We start from the raw sequence: 16,311 nt of genomic DNA, 5'->3' as shown, positions 1-16,311 counted from the left end.
CTTGTGTCTTATTGGTTTATTTGGGGGGTGGGCGGGAAAGATCTGGAAGAGAGGGAGGTGAGAGAGGGACCGAGGGTTCTGAAGCTGCAGTGGGGGCTGCATTGGGGGCGGAGGATGTCTCAGGTGGTCTGTAGGGCTCAGGGCTGGTGGGAATGCTGACAGGCTGATGGGCTTCAGGTAAGGGCTGCTGCCTGTGCTTCCCCTGCTGAGGCCCCTTCTCCTCATCCAGGTCACTAGTAAGGAGAGGAAGGGGGTGGCCGGATCACCCACCTTCTGTCTTCACAGGTGCATCCCTGCCCCCTGCCCTGCCCCATCTGTTCAGATCCAGCTCCTGTTCTTTCCAAGCACCTCCTGCTCTCCCAGGCCCATGAGGCGTACCAGCCCATGGCTGTAGATATTTTCTGATTTTAGGCTGAGGCTGAGTGGGGGCGGTGAGTTGCCTGAGGCCACGTGGCCAGGAAGGGCAGAATCACTAGCGACCTCAGTGGTCACATCTGCTCAAGGCTCAAATCACCCCCTCTGCTGACCCAGCTTAGCCCTTCACTGGGCCCTCTGGAACCTCTGAAAAGAAAGCTTTGCTTCCCCTTTAACCTCCCGACTCATCACGACCTCCACCACCCCATTCACACTGGAATGTGCCCACTGGACAGTTTTCTTTGCAGTCCTCCCAAGTGGAGGCAGCTGAACCTCAAACCCAGCTGGCCTGTACGGTTTTTTGCGAAGCCCTGGCTGCCACGACAGCTGTACCACCAGTGCTGTGGCTGTCTCCTCAGGCCTGCCAGACACCTGCCACGTTTAAGATGCTGGCTCCGGACCCCTGCTGTTTGTATGGTCCTGCAACCTCCTCGTTAAAAGGACCCATCCAGTTTTCTGGCTTCGAAATCCCTAACCTGCTTGGTCCTATTGACCATCATCTCTGTTCCGACTCAGACGTCCTTCTCAGCCTTGGCCCCTCACTGGATTTATTCCAGAGTTCTTCCCTGGCCGTGACCCTGTCTCTGAGCCCCTCCTGTTCAGCCAGCTCTCCCTCCTGGCCACTGCCCCTGCTCTAACACTTCATCAAGACAGAGCCTCAGCCCCTCCTTTTCCCCAGTTGTCTCAGACACTCTTACCAAAGACACCTTGATGCTCACTCCACCTTGTCCTCCTGACCTGCCCAGAAAAAGCCCTCCACCCATGAATCCTATTCATGGCTACCACATTTGCCAGACAAAAATCACATAACCAAGCACACTGGAGCAGTCATTACAGGTTAACGCTTCCAGCATCATCTGGGCCTTTGACACTACCTGGAAATCCCTTAACCTCCCCAGTCGGCTTCTTTGCACGTTTCCCGCAGCAGGTCTTTCAACCTCTACCACCCACTCCTTGAAACCTTTATTCCACTCCCAGCCGCCCCCTCTGCTCGCTCAGCAGGTGCTCTTGCCTCCTACTCCCCAGAGAGAAGCGAGGCCATCAGTCTGGAGCGGGCTCAGCTGCTCAGGGGAACCTCTACTCTCCGCCCCTGCCTCTGCCAGCCTCTCCTTTCTAAGGCAGGCCACCTGGTCCACCTGGCCCTAGAGCCAAACCTCCCTCCCCAACGCTCTTTTACGCTGCCTACATGCTCAAATCTCCCTGTCCTTGTACCTAGGCAACCCTTTCAGTGCTGAATCCCCTTCAAGCTACTCTCTTGCTCTGTAAAGCTAACTATCTTTCTCTTAACCATCAAGCTTACATTTTTTTCAAACTACAGCACTTATTAGATTAAAAGCATTATCAGACTCCTGGCAACAGTGATGCAGGAGCCACATACCATATTTCTGAGTCCATTTGAGTCTCACTCTGTCACCCAGGTTGAAGTGCAGTGGCGTGATCTTGGCTCATTACAACCTCCACCTCCCAGGTTCAAGCAATTCTCCTGCTTCAACCTCCCAAGTAGCCGAAATTACCATGCCCACCACCACACCCAACTAATTTTTTGTATTTTTTTTTAGAGGCGGGGCTTGGTCATCTTGGCCAGGTTGGTCTCGAACTCCTGACCTTGTGACCCACCTGCCTTGGCCTCCCAAAGTGCTGGGATTACAGGGGTGAGCCACTGTGCCTGGCCCTAATTTTTTGTATTTTTAATAGAGACGAGGTAACATCATGTTGGCCAGGCTGGTCTCAGACTCCTGACCTTGTGATCCACCTGCCTCAGCCTCCCAAAGTACTAGGATTACAGGTGTGAGCCACTGTGCCTAACCTTTCTGTCCTTTTTACCAGTCACCACTCAACCCATCGTGGCAGACCAGTTTCAGTCTTCCTGATGCCATGACAAATATTCCCATAAGCCACTCCAGTGATTTTCCTTACTGCCTGTTGCCTGTCTTCACATGATCTTACTTGATTTGTTTTTAATCTTTTTATTTTTTGAGACTGGGTCTTGTACTATTGCCCAGGCTAGAGTGCAGTGGCACAATCTTAGCTCACTGCAGTCTCAGCCTTCATGGCTCAAGTGATCCCTCCCACCTTAGCATCCTAAGTAGCTGGAACTAAAGACACGCTACTATGCCCAGCTAATTTTTGTGTTCTTACTTTATTATTATTATTTTTTGAGATGGAGCCTCGCTCTGTCTCCCAGGCTAGAGTGCAATGGCACAATCTTACCTCTCCACAACCTCTGCCTCCCAGGTTCAAGCAATTCTTCTGCCTCAGCCTCCTGAGTAGCTGGGACCACAGGTGCACGCCACCACGCCTGGCTAATTTCTGTATTTTTAGTAGAGACGGTTTCACTATGCTGGCCAGGCTGGTTTCGAACTCCTGATCTTAAGTGATCCTCCTGGCTTGGCTTCCCAAAGTGCTGGGATTACAGGTGTGAGCCACTGTGCCCAGCCCCTACTTGATTTCATGTTTGGCTCTCCTGCTTTCTTGAGCCTCTGACCTCCCTGTCCCCTCCGTCTCTCCTGCCATGTCCTCTGCCAGGATGATCTAGCTCATCCTCTCTCTTACAGTCTCTAACTCACACCCGCCCTGCAAAATACACCTCCAGCCCGGAACCCTGCCCTTGTCTAACTGTCCTGCTGAGCATCTCCAGCTGATGCCCTACAGACACCTCAAAGATCTCAAACTGGGCCAGTTGTCTTTCCCCAGAACCTGTTTATCTTCCTGCCCTAACACCTGTGCGGTCCCAAGCCTAGAAATCCCAGTCACCCTCAGCACCTCAATCCTGAGGGCATCACGAACTTCTCCTAAACTAAGACAAACTCTTCTCTGACTCCCTGCTCCTGCCCAACCTCGCTCTGCCTTCTTCACTTATGGTCTTGAAAGACAAATATGAGCAGCCAGGCACAGTGGCTCACGCCTGTAATCCTAGCACTTTGGGAGGCCAACGTGGGCGGATCACCTGAGGTTGGGAGTTCAAGACCAGCCTGGCCATCATGGTGAAACCCCATCTTCTTTTTTTTTTTTTTTTTTTAAAGACAGGGTTTCACCATGTTGATCAGGCTGGTCTTGAACTCCCGACCTCAGGTGATCCACCCACCTTGGCCTCCAAAGTGTTTGCATTACAGGTGTGAGCCACCACGCCCAGCTGAAACCCCATCTTTATTTAAAAAAAAAACAAAACACACACACACAAATATGAGCACATCGCTTTCCAACCTAAGCTCTTCAAATGACAAGAAAAGGTCTTGACCATCTCTTCCCATCTTGACTTCCAACCTCATCTCCCAGCATTCTCCGAGGTCTCCATCCAGACACACCCATCCCTTGGGCTCTACCCTTCTGAATGCCTCACATTCTCCAAACCCACACAGGCCTCCCCTTGAAATGCTTTTCTCTACTTCTCAGCCTAACAAACCACCAAGTTGCCCCCAAAATCCAGCCCCTGGCCAGGCACCATGCTCACGCCTATAATCCCATAATCCCAGCACTTTGGAAGGTCAAGGCGAGAGGATGGTTTGAGCTCGGGAGTTTGAGACCAGCCTGGGCAACATAGTGAGACTCCCATATCTACAAAATAATAATAATAATAATAATAAGCCAAGCGTGGTGGTGTGCCTGACGTCCCAGCCACTCAGGAAACTGAGGTGGGAGGATTGCTTGAGCCCAGGAGGTCAAGGTTTCAGTGAACTGGGATTGCGTCACTGCATTCCAGCCTGGGTGACAGAGTGAGACCCTGTCGCAAAAAAACAAAACAAAAATCCAGCTCATTTGTCACCTCTCTATGAGGCCTTCGTTAATACGCCCCTTTTCCCAAGTTGGTTGTTCTTCCTCCGTGCCGCCCAGAGTATTCTTTACTCCTTTATCAGGGTGCTATCCACCCTGTTATCTATCTGATGTCAGTCTCCAAGGGCATGGTGAGCTCCTCCAGGGCCACGGTGCTGACACAGAGCAGGCACTTGGCAACCTGCAGTTACTTCCCCTCCCCTCATGTCCGTCTCCAGCCCTGGCAAGGTCCAGGCACCCAGGAAGGCTTTGTAAATGGAACAGAACATCCTTGGGCCTCACAAACCACAGGTGCCAACTCCTGCTTCCTGCTCACCTGGACTCAGAAGTGGACTCCATTGAGAGGCTCCTGCCAAGCACGTCCTGGAGCTGTCGCTGCAGTAACCACACCTGCTCAGGGTCCTTCCTTTGAGCTGCAGCCAGCCATGGCTGAGGGCCCTCCTCATCGCTAGAGTCCCTGGAGAAATCTCTCATCTCAGTGGCCCACGGATGTCCTGGCAGAGGGTGGCTACTCCCACTACCCCCATAGACTCCTGCCACCCCATGTCACTGAAAGACTCACAGCTCCAAGTCCAGGTCCCCTTGGTAGGCGAGGGGAGAGGCACACAGGGAGCAGGTATTGTCCAGGAGGCGGAAGCAGGTGAGGCAGTAGAGACCTGACGGAGGCCAGAGGAATGGAGGTGAACCCGAGCTCACCCACCCGCCCTCTGTGCTTCCTGGTTGCCAGCCCCTGCCTCCCCTAGAGGAACCATCCTTCTCAAGCGGTGCACACTAGGGAACTGCTGCAGTGCTGTTTGCATATAAATCCCATTTATAAATACCCGAGAGAGGCCAGGCGAGGTGGCTCCCACTGGTAATCCCAGCACTTCGGGAGGCTGAGGCAGGCGGATCATGAGGTCAGGAGACTGAGACCATCCCGGCCAACATGGTGAAACCCCGTCTCTACTAAACTACGAAAATTAGCTGGGCGTAGTGGTGGGTGCCTATAGTCCCAGCTACTGGAGGAGGCTAGGCTGAGGCAGGGGAATCGCTTGAACTCCCCTCCCCCGGGAGTCGAAGGTTGGCAGTGAGCCGAGATCGCACCACTGCACTCCAGCCTGGGTGGCAGAGTGAGACTCTGTCTCAAAAAAGAAATAAATAAATACCCGGAAGAATAAAGGCAAGCATGGAGAAAATGAGCTACCTGAGGGCTCTATGTAAATGAGAACTCACACAGTTATGAAGAGAGGGACACAAAAGGTGAGGCATAAGAGAAATCCACCAAGGAAGGACCACAGTTGATTGTCATATGTCAGTGGGGTAAGTCTGAGCAGGGAGAGGCACACGCCCCAGGGGCTCTCACCTTGGCAGCCCGGGGTACTGCAGGACACAGTGTTCTCCATGTCTCCCTCACTCTGGGGCTTCCCACAGCCCAGGCAGTAGGCCTGGGGCAGCCAAAAGCGGCTGACGAATGGATGTAGCCAGGGACACCTGAGAAAAGGGGTCACAGACACCAAGCAGGCCGGCCCGCCAGGTTAAGCCTCCTCACTCCAGCGCCAACCTCCAAACGGCAGGAGGACTTCTTGACTTCCTGTAGTCCATCCTCGATCCCTCTAACTTCAGCAGCCACGGCCCTGCGTTCCTTCCTCCCTTCACTCCTTGCCCCTAAATTCCCATCTCTCACAGCGTGAAGACATGGGACAGGCATTCTCTTCCGCCATATCTCTTGACACTTAGAGAGGACAGAGATCCCTTCTGACCCCTGGCTCTTTTTCTTTTTCTTTTTGAGACGGAGTTTCACTCTTGTTACCCAGGCTGGAGTGCAATGGCATGATCTTGGCTCACCGCAACCTCCACCTCCTGGATTTGGGCAATTCTCCTGCCTCCGTCTCCTGAGTAGCTGGGATTACAGGCACGCGCCACCATGCCCAGCTAAGTTTTTGTATTTTTAGTAGAGACGGGGTTTCACCATGTTGACCAGGATGGTCTCGATCTCTTGACCTCGTGATCCACCCGCCTCGGCCTCCCAAAGTGCTGGGATTACAGGCTTGAGCCACCGCGCCCAGCCTCCCTGGCTCTTTTTCTGTCCCCTCTTGCCCCACCCCTATAGGAAAGACAGTGGTCTCACCGGCTGGCCAGCACTAGGAGGGCACTTCTGTGGCCCTGGTCAGCTGCCCGCCGCCTCACTGATCGGTGCAGGGCAGCCAATAGATTGGTTCGGCGGCTCAGAAGTATGTTGTACAGGTAGGAGATCCTCTCCTAGTGCGGGGAGATCAGGATCCCACTTGACGATGTTTTGTCTGCCTGGAATGCCCTCTACACCCATCTCCACTCCCTACCTTTTCCTTCTATCCAACTCCTATGAATCCCTCTAGGTTTGGCTCAAATGCCCCTTCCTCTGGGAAGCCTTCTGGGCTTGCCCAGGTGGAGTTACCACTCTCTCCTCTGGGTTTCTGTAGCACTTTTATTCATTCCTAAATAAACGTGCTTTTTAATTTATAAATTATAAAGTCGGCCAGGTGCCGTGGCTCACGCCTATAATCCCAGCACTTTGTGAGGCCAAGGTGGGTGGATCACCTGAGGCCAGGAGTTCAAGACCATCCTGGCCAACATGGTGAAAACCCGTCTCTACTAAAAATACCAAAAATTAGCCAGGCGTGGTGGCAAGTGCCTGTAATCCCAGATACTCGAGAGGCTGAGGCAGAAGAATCGCTTGAACCCAGGAGGTGGAGGTTGCAGTGAGCTGAGATTGCACCACTGCACTCCAGCGGGCAACAAGGGCAAAAACTCCATCTCAAAATAAATAAATAAATACATTATAATGTCTTGTTAAAAGTTTGTTTGGCCTGCCTTGAGACTGTGAGCTCCAGACCGTGTCTGCTTCATCTTGGCATCTTTGGAGACCAGCATACAGTAGATGCTCAGTAAATGATTACTAAAGGAGTGAACCGATGGTGAGTTTTTAATTACACTTCAACATGCCAACACTGCCTCCCACTTCCCCACCATGTTATTTTGTTTTGTTTTTTTAAGACAGGGTCTCATGCCATTGCCTAGGCTGGAGTGCAGTGGCGCAATCATATTTCACTCCAGCCCAGAGCTCCTGGGCTCAAGCGATCCTCCCTAGTAGCTGGGACTACAGGCACACACCACCATGCCTGGCTTTTTCTTTTTCCTTTTTTCTTTTTCTTTTTTTTTTTTTTTTTTTTTGAGACGGAGTTTCGCTCTTGTTACCCAGGCTGGAGTGCAATGGCGTGATCTCGGCTCACTGCAACCTCCGCCTCCTGGGCTCAGGCAATTCTCCTGCCTCAGCCTCCTGAGTAGCTGGGATTACAGGCACGCGCCACCATGCCCAGCTAATTTTTTGTGTATTTAGTAGAGACGGGGTTTCACCATGTTGGCCAGGATGGTCTCGATCTCTTGACCTCGTGATCCACCCACCTCGGCCTCCCAAAGTGCTGGAATTACAGGCTTGAGCCACCGCACCTGGCTGGCCTTTTCTTTCTTCTTCATCTTTTTTTAAATAGAGACAGAGGCTCACTTTGATGCCCAAATGGTCTTGAACTCCTTGCCTCAAGCAGTCCTCCTGCCTCAGCCTTCCAAAGTTCTGGGATTACAGGTGTGAGCCATGGCGCCTGCTCCACTCTCCAACTCCCCGTCCCCATCCCCTCCCTGACTGCCATCCCAGTGATTTTAACAAGACTTTGGAGCTAAATGCTGTCTAGGAAGCCCTGCCCCAGAGGCGCCATTTCTCCCTGCCCCAGCTTGGGCTCAGAGGCTTGAAGTTCAGGTCATTTCCTTTGAAGTTCAACCAGAGGAAAGAGGGCTGGGGCTGCTGACGGAATTCAGTTCCCAAAGCCAAGGCTGACAGCCACTAGCTGAGCCCCCTGGGGAGGGGGCAGGGACTAGCTCCCAGCCCTGGACCCCTCACCTGCTCCCGGGATGGGTAGTAGGAGGCACAGATGACTCGCCGCAGCCGGCTGACATAGCTGCCAAACAGGGTGACGAAGAAGCATAGGCCATACATGACACCTGGGAGCACAGCAGCCTCAGTAAGCCTTGCCAGCAGGCACAAGATGCCAGCCCACTCCTGGCGCCCCCACACCCCCAGCAGTCTGCGCCCTCATTTCCTGCATGGTGTCCACGCCCCCAGGGCCCTCAGGGTGTGGTTGATACCAATGACTGTGTAACCAGTGCTGTCAGGCTCCGAGGGACGAAGGAGACAGCGCCGGGACAAAATACTGATGTTGCCTTGCTGCAGTACATTAAATGCTGACGCCAGGTCACGGTAAATATTTCCAGCATAGCCAGTCCCTTCCACAGTTATAGACACCAACACAGGACCTGGCACAAAGACACTGTGTGAGTGACACTCGTGGCAGTTGCTATGCAGAAAAGCCCACACCTTCTGGAATGAGGACAGTGGAGCAGCGCAGGTCATAGGATGAGTCAGACCCTCAGCTGGGGGCTCCGATGCCTCAGGCACCCTCATGGTGCCCTGGGGCCTGACCTCAGTCCTGGCTCCTGGGACTGGCCGCATGGTCCAGCTGGGTGGCACTGTGTCTGGTCTTCCTATCCAAGCCACCAGAACTAAGACGACCTTAAGTATCAGTGAGTCCACGCCCCTGGCCTCCATGACCACCCAGAACATTTATTATTACTGTTTTTTAAAATTACTTATTTTTAGAGACAGGGTTTCACTTTGTCACCCAGGCTGGAGTGCAGTGCTGTGATCTTGGCTCACTGCAGGCTCAACCTCCCAGATTCAAGTGATTCTCCTGCCTCAGCCTCCCAAGTAGCTGGGACTACAGGCATGTGCCACCACGACCAGCTAACTTTTTTTTTTTTTTTTTTTTTTGAGAGAGACAGGGTTTCGCCATGTTGCCCAGGCTGGTCTAAAATTCCTGAGCTCAAGTAATCCGCCTGCCTTAGCCTCCCAAAGTGCTAGGATTACCGATATGAGCCACTGAGTCAGCCTCCCTGAAAACATTTATTGGCTGAGCACTGACTGTGTAGCAGACACTGAACCAAGTGCTTTATTGTTTGTTTTGGGGTTTTGTTTTTTGTTTTTTGGGGGAGTTTCTTATTCTTTTTTTGTTGTTTTGTTTTGAGACAGGGTATCACTCTATCACCCAGGCTGGAGTGATAATCTCGGCTCACTGCAGCCTCCAACTCGTGGGTTCAAGCGATTCTCCAGCCTCAGCCTCCTGAGTAGGTGGAATTATAGGTGCCCACCACCATGCCTGGCTCTTTTTTTTTTTGTATTTTAAGTAGGGACAAGCTTTCACCATGGTGGCCATGCTGGTCTTGAACTCCTGACCTCAGGTGATCTACCCGCCTCGGCCTCCCAAAGTGCTGGGATTACAGGCACGAGCCACTGCGCCTGGCTCACATTCTCAATCAATGGTTTACTAGGCATCCAACACACATATTTTTTTATTTTTTTTATTTTTTTTTTGAGACAGAGTTTTATTCTTGTTGCCCAGGCTGGAGTACAGTAACATGATCTCAGCTCACTGCAACCTCTGCCTCCCAGGTTCAAGTGATTCTCCTGCTTCAGCCTCCTGAGTAACTGGGATTACAGGTGCCCACCACCACCCCTAGCTAATTTTTTGTATTTTTAGTAGAGAAGGGGTTTCACCACGTTGGCCAGGCTGGTCTCGAACTCCTGACTCGTCCTCCCAAAGTGCTGGGATTACAGGCATGAGCCACCACACCTGGCCCCAACACACATAATCTCATTTACTCCTTACAGTGACCCAGAGAGGTTGCTACCATTATTATTCCACTGTTCAGATGAAAAAACTGGGCCGGTGCAGTGGCACATGTCTGTAATTCCAGCACTTTGGGAGGGTGAGGTGGGTAGATCACCTGAAGTCAGGAGTTGGAGATCAACCTGACCAATATGGTGAAACCCTGTGTTGATTAAAAATACAGCTGGACGTAGAAGCATGCACCTATAGTCCCAGCTACTTGGGAGGCTGAGACAGGAGAGTTGCTTGAACCCAGGAGGCGGAGGTTGCAGTGAGCCAAGATTATTGCACCCCTGCACTCCAGCCTGGGAAACAGATGGAAACTCCATCTCAAAAAAAAAAAAAAAAAAAAAGAGAGATCAGGTGTGGTGGCTCACAACTGTATTTCCAGCACTTTGGGAGGCCTAGGTAGGCAGATCACGAGGTCAAGAGATTGAGACCATCCTGGCCAACATGGTGAAACCCCATCTCTACTAAAAATAGAAAAATAAGCTGGGCATGGTGGCACATGCCTGTAGTCCCAGCTACTCGGGAGGCTGAGGCAGGATAATCACTTGAAACTGGGAGGCAGAGGTTGCAGTGAGCCAAGATCGAGCCGTTGCACTCCAGCCTGGTGACAGAGTAAGACTCTGACTCAAAAAAAAAAAAAAAAGATGAAACTGAAGCTGAAGAGGTTAAGCAACTTGCTGAAGGTCACCGCCTAATAAAGGACATAGTTGGGATTTGAACCCCGGCCAGTTTGACTCTAGGACTTGTGTATTTTGTTTCGTTTTGTGTTTTGAGACAGAGTCTCACTCTGCTGCCTGGCTTGAGTGCAGTGGCGCAATCTCAGCTCACCGCAACCTCTGCCTCCCAGGTTCAAGCGATTCTCCTGCCTCAGCCTCTTGAGTAGCTGGGATTACAGGCACCCGCCAGTACATCCAGCTAGTTTTTGTATTTTCAGTAGAGATGGGGTTTCACTGTGTTGGCCAGACTGGTCTCGAACTCCTAACTTCGTGATTTGCCCGCCTCGGCCTCCCGAAGTGCTGGGATTACAGGCGTGAGACACCACGCCTGGCCTAAGCTTGCATTTTTAACTACTCTGCATGTTATAACCTTGACCTAGACACGGGTGTTAATAGGCAGAGGATGGAGTTGAAAGAATGGCACACTTGGGGACTACTGAGTAACAGTGACATGGGGACATTCAGGGAGTCCCCGGGACTGAGGATGGGAAGAGGAGAAGGCTTGGGAGTGGATGAGGAGATGCAGGGGCAGGCCAAGGGTGAGTGGGAGGAGGCTGTCATGCAGGCACTCACTGCGGGCCACAAGCTCCCCCTGCAGCTGGTGCCGGGCCAGGTCAAGCACCCAGAAGACAGCATAGTCTAGGAAGACTAGGAACAGCACGACGAGGAGGTGTCGGATAAGGTTGAAGGTCTCCAGAATGCAAAAGAACTTCTCCCACTGGGACAGGAAGATGGAGCCTGGGCAGGAGTGGGATGGTCAGGAGGATGCTCCCCAGTTCTCCCGTCTACTAGACCCCAGTTCTTAGAGAGGCCTCCTGCCCCTGATCAGTCCCGGCCCTGTCTGCTCCTTGGATATATGGAAAGGAAACACTCTTCAGGGCAGGGGGCTCCGCGGCTAGAGGAGAGGGGCCTGCCTGGCATCTCCACCTGGCCGGTGGCCCATTCCAGTCTCCGGAGCCCTCGCTCCTAGGGCATCGCGCATCCCCGTACCCGCTTCCCTGCCTCACGGGCAGTCCTCCCCCTCCATATTAGCACATTCACACTTCCTGCCCACCCCTGGCAGCGACTTCCCTCACTGTGTCCACCCCCTGCTGTCCTGACGTCCAGGGTGCTCCCAGAAGCACCATCTGCCCCTCCTGTCTCTGGCTACTTTCTCCAAGGGTGTCCACGTTCCCCTTTCAGATTGCGGGCTCCCCAAGGACTGGCCAGTGTCTCCCAGCAGCCGGAAAGTTCCTTAAGCTCTGGGTTCTGTTTCCTCCCTCTGGCCCTGCAGGGCAGCAGGGTGGGCGGAAGCCCTGGGCTCCCTGAGCCGGGTTGTCCCTGTCCTCAGGGCCCTCACCCGGCGGGATGTAGCGCCTGGCCTCGTGAGCACTGAGCGGAAGCACCGTGGGCAGCCCAGCCGAGGAGCGCACAGCCTCCATGCGCAGGAATCGGCTGGTGATGTAGATATTGTCGTAATGGTCCCAGTTCAGGTAACAGTACCGGTAAAATAGGGCTCTGGGAAACGGAGGTGGAGCACATGTGAGGCCCTTTAGCTGCCCGGGCCGGACCGCTCAGGGCGTCCCCTCTCCAACCCCGCAATGTCAGCTTCCCTGGATGCCCGGGGACCAGCGCTCCCTGCAGCCCTGGCCCTGCCCCGCCCCCGGCGCCGCCCGGCAGCCCCTCACTGGAGGTAGAGAAGCACAAGGAGCAGAGGCGTGGTGAAGCCCATCAGAGCCAAGGCCTCTCGGATGCGGTGCAGCTTCATGCTGACAGCCTCCTGGAGGTCCATGGCTACCTGCGACAGGCTCCGAGAGGCATTGAGATCCACAGAGAAGTGGTGGGTGGCTGTAATGTTGAACTCGAACTCCTGACGCACGCGGTTGAGCAACTGAATCACAGCTGGGGCCAGCAGATTCAGGGGAGACGTGGGCAGGGAGAGTTACGAGAGGGTGGAGCTGCACTGGGGAGGGGCCCGGCACGGCCCAAGGGACACACAGTGCACAGACCAGCTGGGACCCCCCAGTGCTTAGGTCAAGGTGGACTGAGGAGGGGGACAAAGCCTCCACATATCTGTGCCATTGCCACCACATGCTCAGCACCCAGCATGACACCAGGCATGCAACAGATGCCCCTAAGGAAAGATCTCGATGACCTGAATGTGGACAGGAGCCCCTGGTTCTGTTCCCAGCTCCTGCTCTGGCGGCAGGCGTGGTGAGGCACTGGCCCTTCACTGGACCTCAGTTTCCTGATCTGTACAGCATGGACATGGGCCTGGGTAATCTTTTGAGCCCCTTTCTTTCTCTTACACTCTCCTTTATGGGCTGGGATCACTGGGGGCTGGCCATGGCCACACTGGGATGAGGGAGGGAGACCACTAGGGAGCACCATGCATGGGAGGAGGGGTCACTCACGGGTGCCGATGGTCTGGCGCAAGAAGGGTTGAAGGTATTTGGGGATGACACAGAACACCTGGACCACTGATGGGCAGAGTCCGATGAGTGTCCGGAGGAAGGGCACAGCCGGACCTGCCCCCCGCCTCTGAAGACCTCGTCTCACAGGGCCTCTTGAATTTCTAATTTCCTATTGGCCTCCACATTTGCCCAAAGCCTGGTAGCATTTCCCTGTGGCCCCTCTCTCCCAACACCTGTCCCTCCCTACTGCCCACCCCACCCCCAGTACTGGTCCCATCATCCTTATGGGTTCCTCTCTGTTGCCTCCTAATGGTCCTCCTGAGCCTGCCCTCCCAAATGACCCCCACATTCCCTCCCCACCCCACCTCATCAGCCCCTCCCCGATAGTGGGCCCTGGCTTTCTCACAGCTGGCAAGTCCACAGAGCGCCAGTTTGAAGGGCATGAGCACGTAACACAGGTGGTAGGCTTGTGGTATGACCCGCATGCAGCTGTCCTTGGCATCATCAAAGACCCGCGCACACTTCAGGTAAGGGTTGCCCAGCTCCGCGTTGCACACATCCCCGATATGCAGGAGCCACTGCCACACATTCCGGAGAGCCCTGGCTGGGGACAGATGCAGGTGGGCACCCCGAGCTGGAATCCTACAGCCTCTTCTCACAACCCCAGGGCTGGAGAGGCCTGTGCTGGCTGTGCTGTATCCAGTGAGCTCTAGCCAGCACCCAGGAGGGGCCTGAAAAGGCCTGGACAGGGATACGGGTGAGGAAACTGAATTTTTTTTTTTTTTTTTTTTTTTGAGATGGAGTTCTGCTCTTGTTGCCCAGGCTAGAGTACAATGGCATGATCTCGGCTCACCGCAACCTCCACCTACTGGGTTCAAAAAATTCTCTTGCCTCAGCCTCCCAAGTAGCTGGGACTACAGGCATGAGCAACCACACCCAGCTAATTTTTGTATTTTTAGTAGAGATGGGGTTTCACCATGTTGGCCAGGCTAGTCTAGAACTTCTGACCTCAGGTGATCCACCTACCTCAGCCTCCCAAAGTGCTGGGATTATAGGCATGAACCACCGTGACCAGCCTCTTTTTTTTTTTCTTTAGAGATAGAGTCTCACTCTCTCACCCAGGCTGGATTGGAGTACAGTGGCACGATCACAGCTCACTGCAGCCTCAAACTCCTGGGTTCAAGAGATCTTTCCACCACAGCCTCCTCAGTAGCTGGAACTACAGACATGCGCCATTACACCTGGCTAGTTTTTGTTTGTTTGTTTGTTTGTTTTGAGACGGAGTTTCGCCCTTGTTACCCAGGCTGGAGTGCAATGGCGTGATCTCGGCTCACCGCAACCTCCGCCTCCTGGGCTCAGACAATTCTCCTGCCTCAGCCTCCTGAGTAGCTGGGATTACAGGCACGTGCCACCATGCCCAGCTAATTTTTTGCACTTTTAGTAGAGACGGGGTTTCACCATGTTGACCAGGATGGTCTCGATCTCTCGACCTCGTGATCCACCCGCCTCGGCCTCCCAAAGTGCTGGGATTACAGGCTTGAGCCACCGCGCCCGGCTTGTTTGTTTGTTTTAAAAAAGATGGGGTTTCACCAAGACGGCCAGGCTGGTTTTGAACTCCTGACCTCAGGTGATCCACCCAACTCAGCCTTCCAGAGTGCTGGGATTACAGGCATGAACCACCACGCCCGGCCTGACACCTGGCTAGTTTTATTTATTATTTATTTTTTAAAATTTTTTATAGAGGGCTGGGCGCTGTGGCTCACGCCTGTAATCCCAGCTCTTAGGGAGGCAGAGGCGGGAGGATAGCTTGAGCCCAGGAGTTCGAGACCTGCCTGGGCAATATAGCGAGACCCCGTTCTCCACAAAAAGAAAAAAACAAAAAGACCAAAAAAAAAAAAAAATTTTTTTATAGAGATGGGGTCTTGCCATGTTGCCCAGACTGGTCTCAAGTTCCTGGGCTCAAGCGATCCTCCCACCTTGGCCTTCCAAAGTGCTGGGATTACAGGCGTGATCCACTGCACCCGGGTGCACTTTGAGTCCCCAGGACTAGACATGCTAATATGCTTACCTACATGTTTCACACCATCCATGATTGACCGAAAGAACTTGCGGACCCGGTCAGCCACTTCTTTGGCCTTCTGGGCAATAGCTTTAATCTTGTTCAGGGCACCTGAGGGGCAAGGGACAGAGGCGCTGTGGCGTCTCCTCCTCTAGGGGCTGGTTCTCACCATTGCCCCTTAGGCAGGGAGCGAAGAGGTGGGGAGCCTGGATTCTGGGGCCTGGGAGATAGTTCATCTGGCAGTGGAGGAGGCCAGAGAGCAAGGAGAGAGGGTGTAGCTGTGCCCAGAGTCCCTGTCAGGCCCAGATGCTCTGCAGTTAGCACCAGCAGAGAAGGAGGCCAAAGGACTTACAGGACATGCAGGATGAGGGGGCTGGGGGGCCGGTGGGAGACAGCGGTGGGGGTGGGGGACTTACTGACAAGGGGCTGCTTGGCCCGCTGCAGCACTTCGGCGGTCTGGTTCAGCGCCAGCTCTGCCCCACAGGCTACAGCCTCGCTGGCCCGGGTGAAGTTGCGGAGAGTGTTGGCACAAGGCCCTTGAAGCACCAACCCAAAGGCAGCCACGAACAGCAGTGTCCGGCCCTGCCCTGGGGGCGACAGCTCTGTCAGAACCAAGACCCCGGCCCCAAACATGGCAGCAAGTCCCGTACATAAGCCTTTGGAATATTTCCCTTAACTTCCCCAGCATCTCTCCTGCCCCAGCACCAGCCCTGGGACCTGCCCCCCAGCCCTGGGTGCCAGGCTCACTGGAGAAGGCCTGGGGCAGCAGCAGGAGGACAGTGGCTCGGACCTGGCGGGAGAATCCCATGCCCAGGCTAAGGAAGGCAGCCAAAGTGAGGGTGCCCACCAGGCAGCCCCAGGGGCTGTGCCCTTCCACCAGGAGCTCCAGAAGCCCGTAGGCCGTGGCCAAAGACAAGCCCAGGGTAAAGCCTCCAACGCTGCGAACCACAGCTCTTGCCATGCTAGGCTCCTCTCCCGCCGAGGGGTGCCCAATATCCTTCATGACTTTGGGCATGGTTGCTGAGGCCAAATGTCTGCTTGTCTCCAGGAGAAGCCCACTGACTTCTGTGCTCCTGGAATTTCTCACCACATTCTAAGGTTCCGAGGGCTTTCACTGCGGGTGTCTTGGAATCCCTGACCCAGTTCCGAGGACTGGAGTGGGGTTAGGGAGGTGTCTCATCTCCTTCCCCACTTCTCGGAGCAGAGCGGCAGGATTC

General features: G+C 54.0%; 1 protein-coding gene across 1 annotated transcript; it reads right to left on the bottom strand.

Moving 5' to 3' along the window:
• Position 1: 1 nt before the first annotated feature.
• DCST2 (DC-STAMP domain containing 2) lies at positions 2-16,189 on the bottom strand. Its single transcript, XM_003937769.4, has 15 exons — positions 15,842-16,189; positions 15,511-15,681; positions 15,104-15,205; positions 13,442-13,639; positions 13,036-13,101; positions 12,310-12,523; positions 11,982-12,139; positions 11,216-11,380; positions 8,341-8,508; positions 8,096-8,196; positions 6,293-6,423; positions 5,528-5,655; positions 4,748-4,841; positions 4,502-4,642; positions 2-233 (listed from the first exon to the last, which is right to left on the bottom strand). Exons 1-15 carry the CDS (start codon positions 16,107-16,109, stop codon positions 17-19), a joined length of 2,322 nt encoding a protein of 773 aa, XP_003937818.3. The 5' UTR covers positions 16,110-16,189; the 3' UTR covers positions 2-16.
• Positions 16,190-16,311: the final 122 nt, after the last annotated feature.

This window comes from Saimiri boliviensis, chromosome 19 (assembly GCF_048565385.1).
Source record: "Saimiri boliviensis isolate mSaiBol1 chromosome 19, mSaiBol1.pri, whole genome shotgun sequence".
Lineage (NCBI taxonomy): Eukaryota > Metazoa > Chordata > Mammalia > Primates > Cebidae > Saimiri > Saimiri boliviensis.
Note: the sequence above shows the minus strand (reverse complement) of the source record. Positions and strands in the feature narration are given on the sequence as shown.

Bases quoted from the DNA above. Each gene is read 5' to 3' on its own strand.
- DCST2 (XM_003937769.4), bottom strand. From the start codon at position 16,109: ATGCCCAAAGTCATGAAGGATATTGGGCACCCCTCGGCGGGAGAGGAG. The intron at 12,524-13,035 runs GTGAGTGACCCC...TGCTGGCCCCAG, and splicing joins GCGCCAGACCATCGGCACCC to CTGTGATTCAGTTGCTCAAC. The intron at 4,842-5,527 runs GTGAGAGCCCCT...GGCCTCCGTCAG, and splicing joins CAGTACCCCGGGCTGCCAAG to GTCTCTACTGCCTCACCTGC.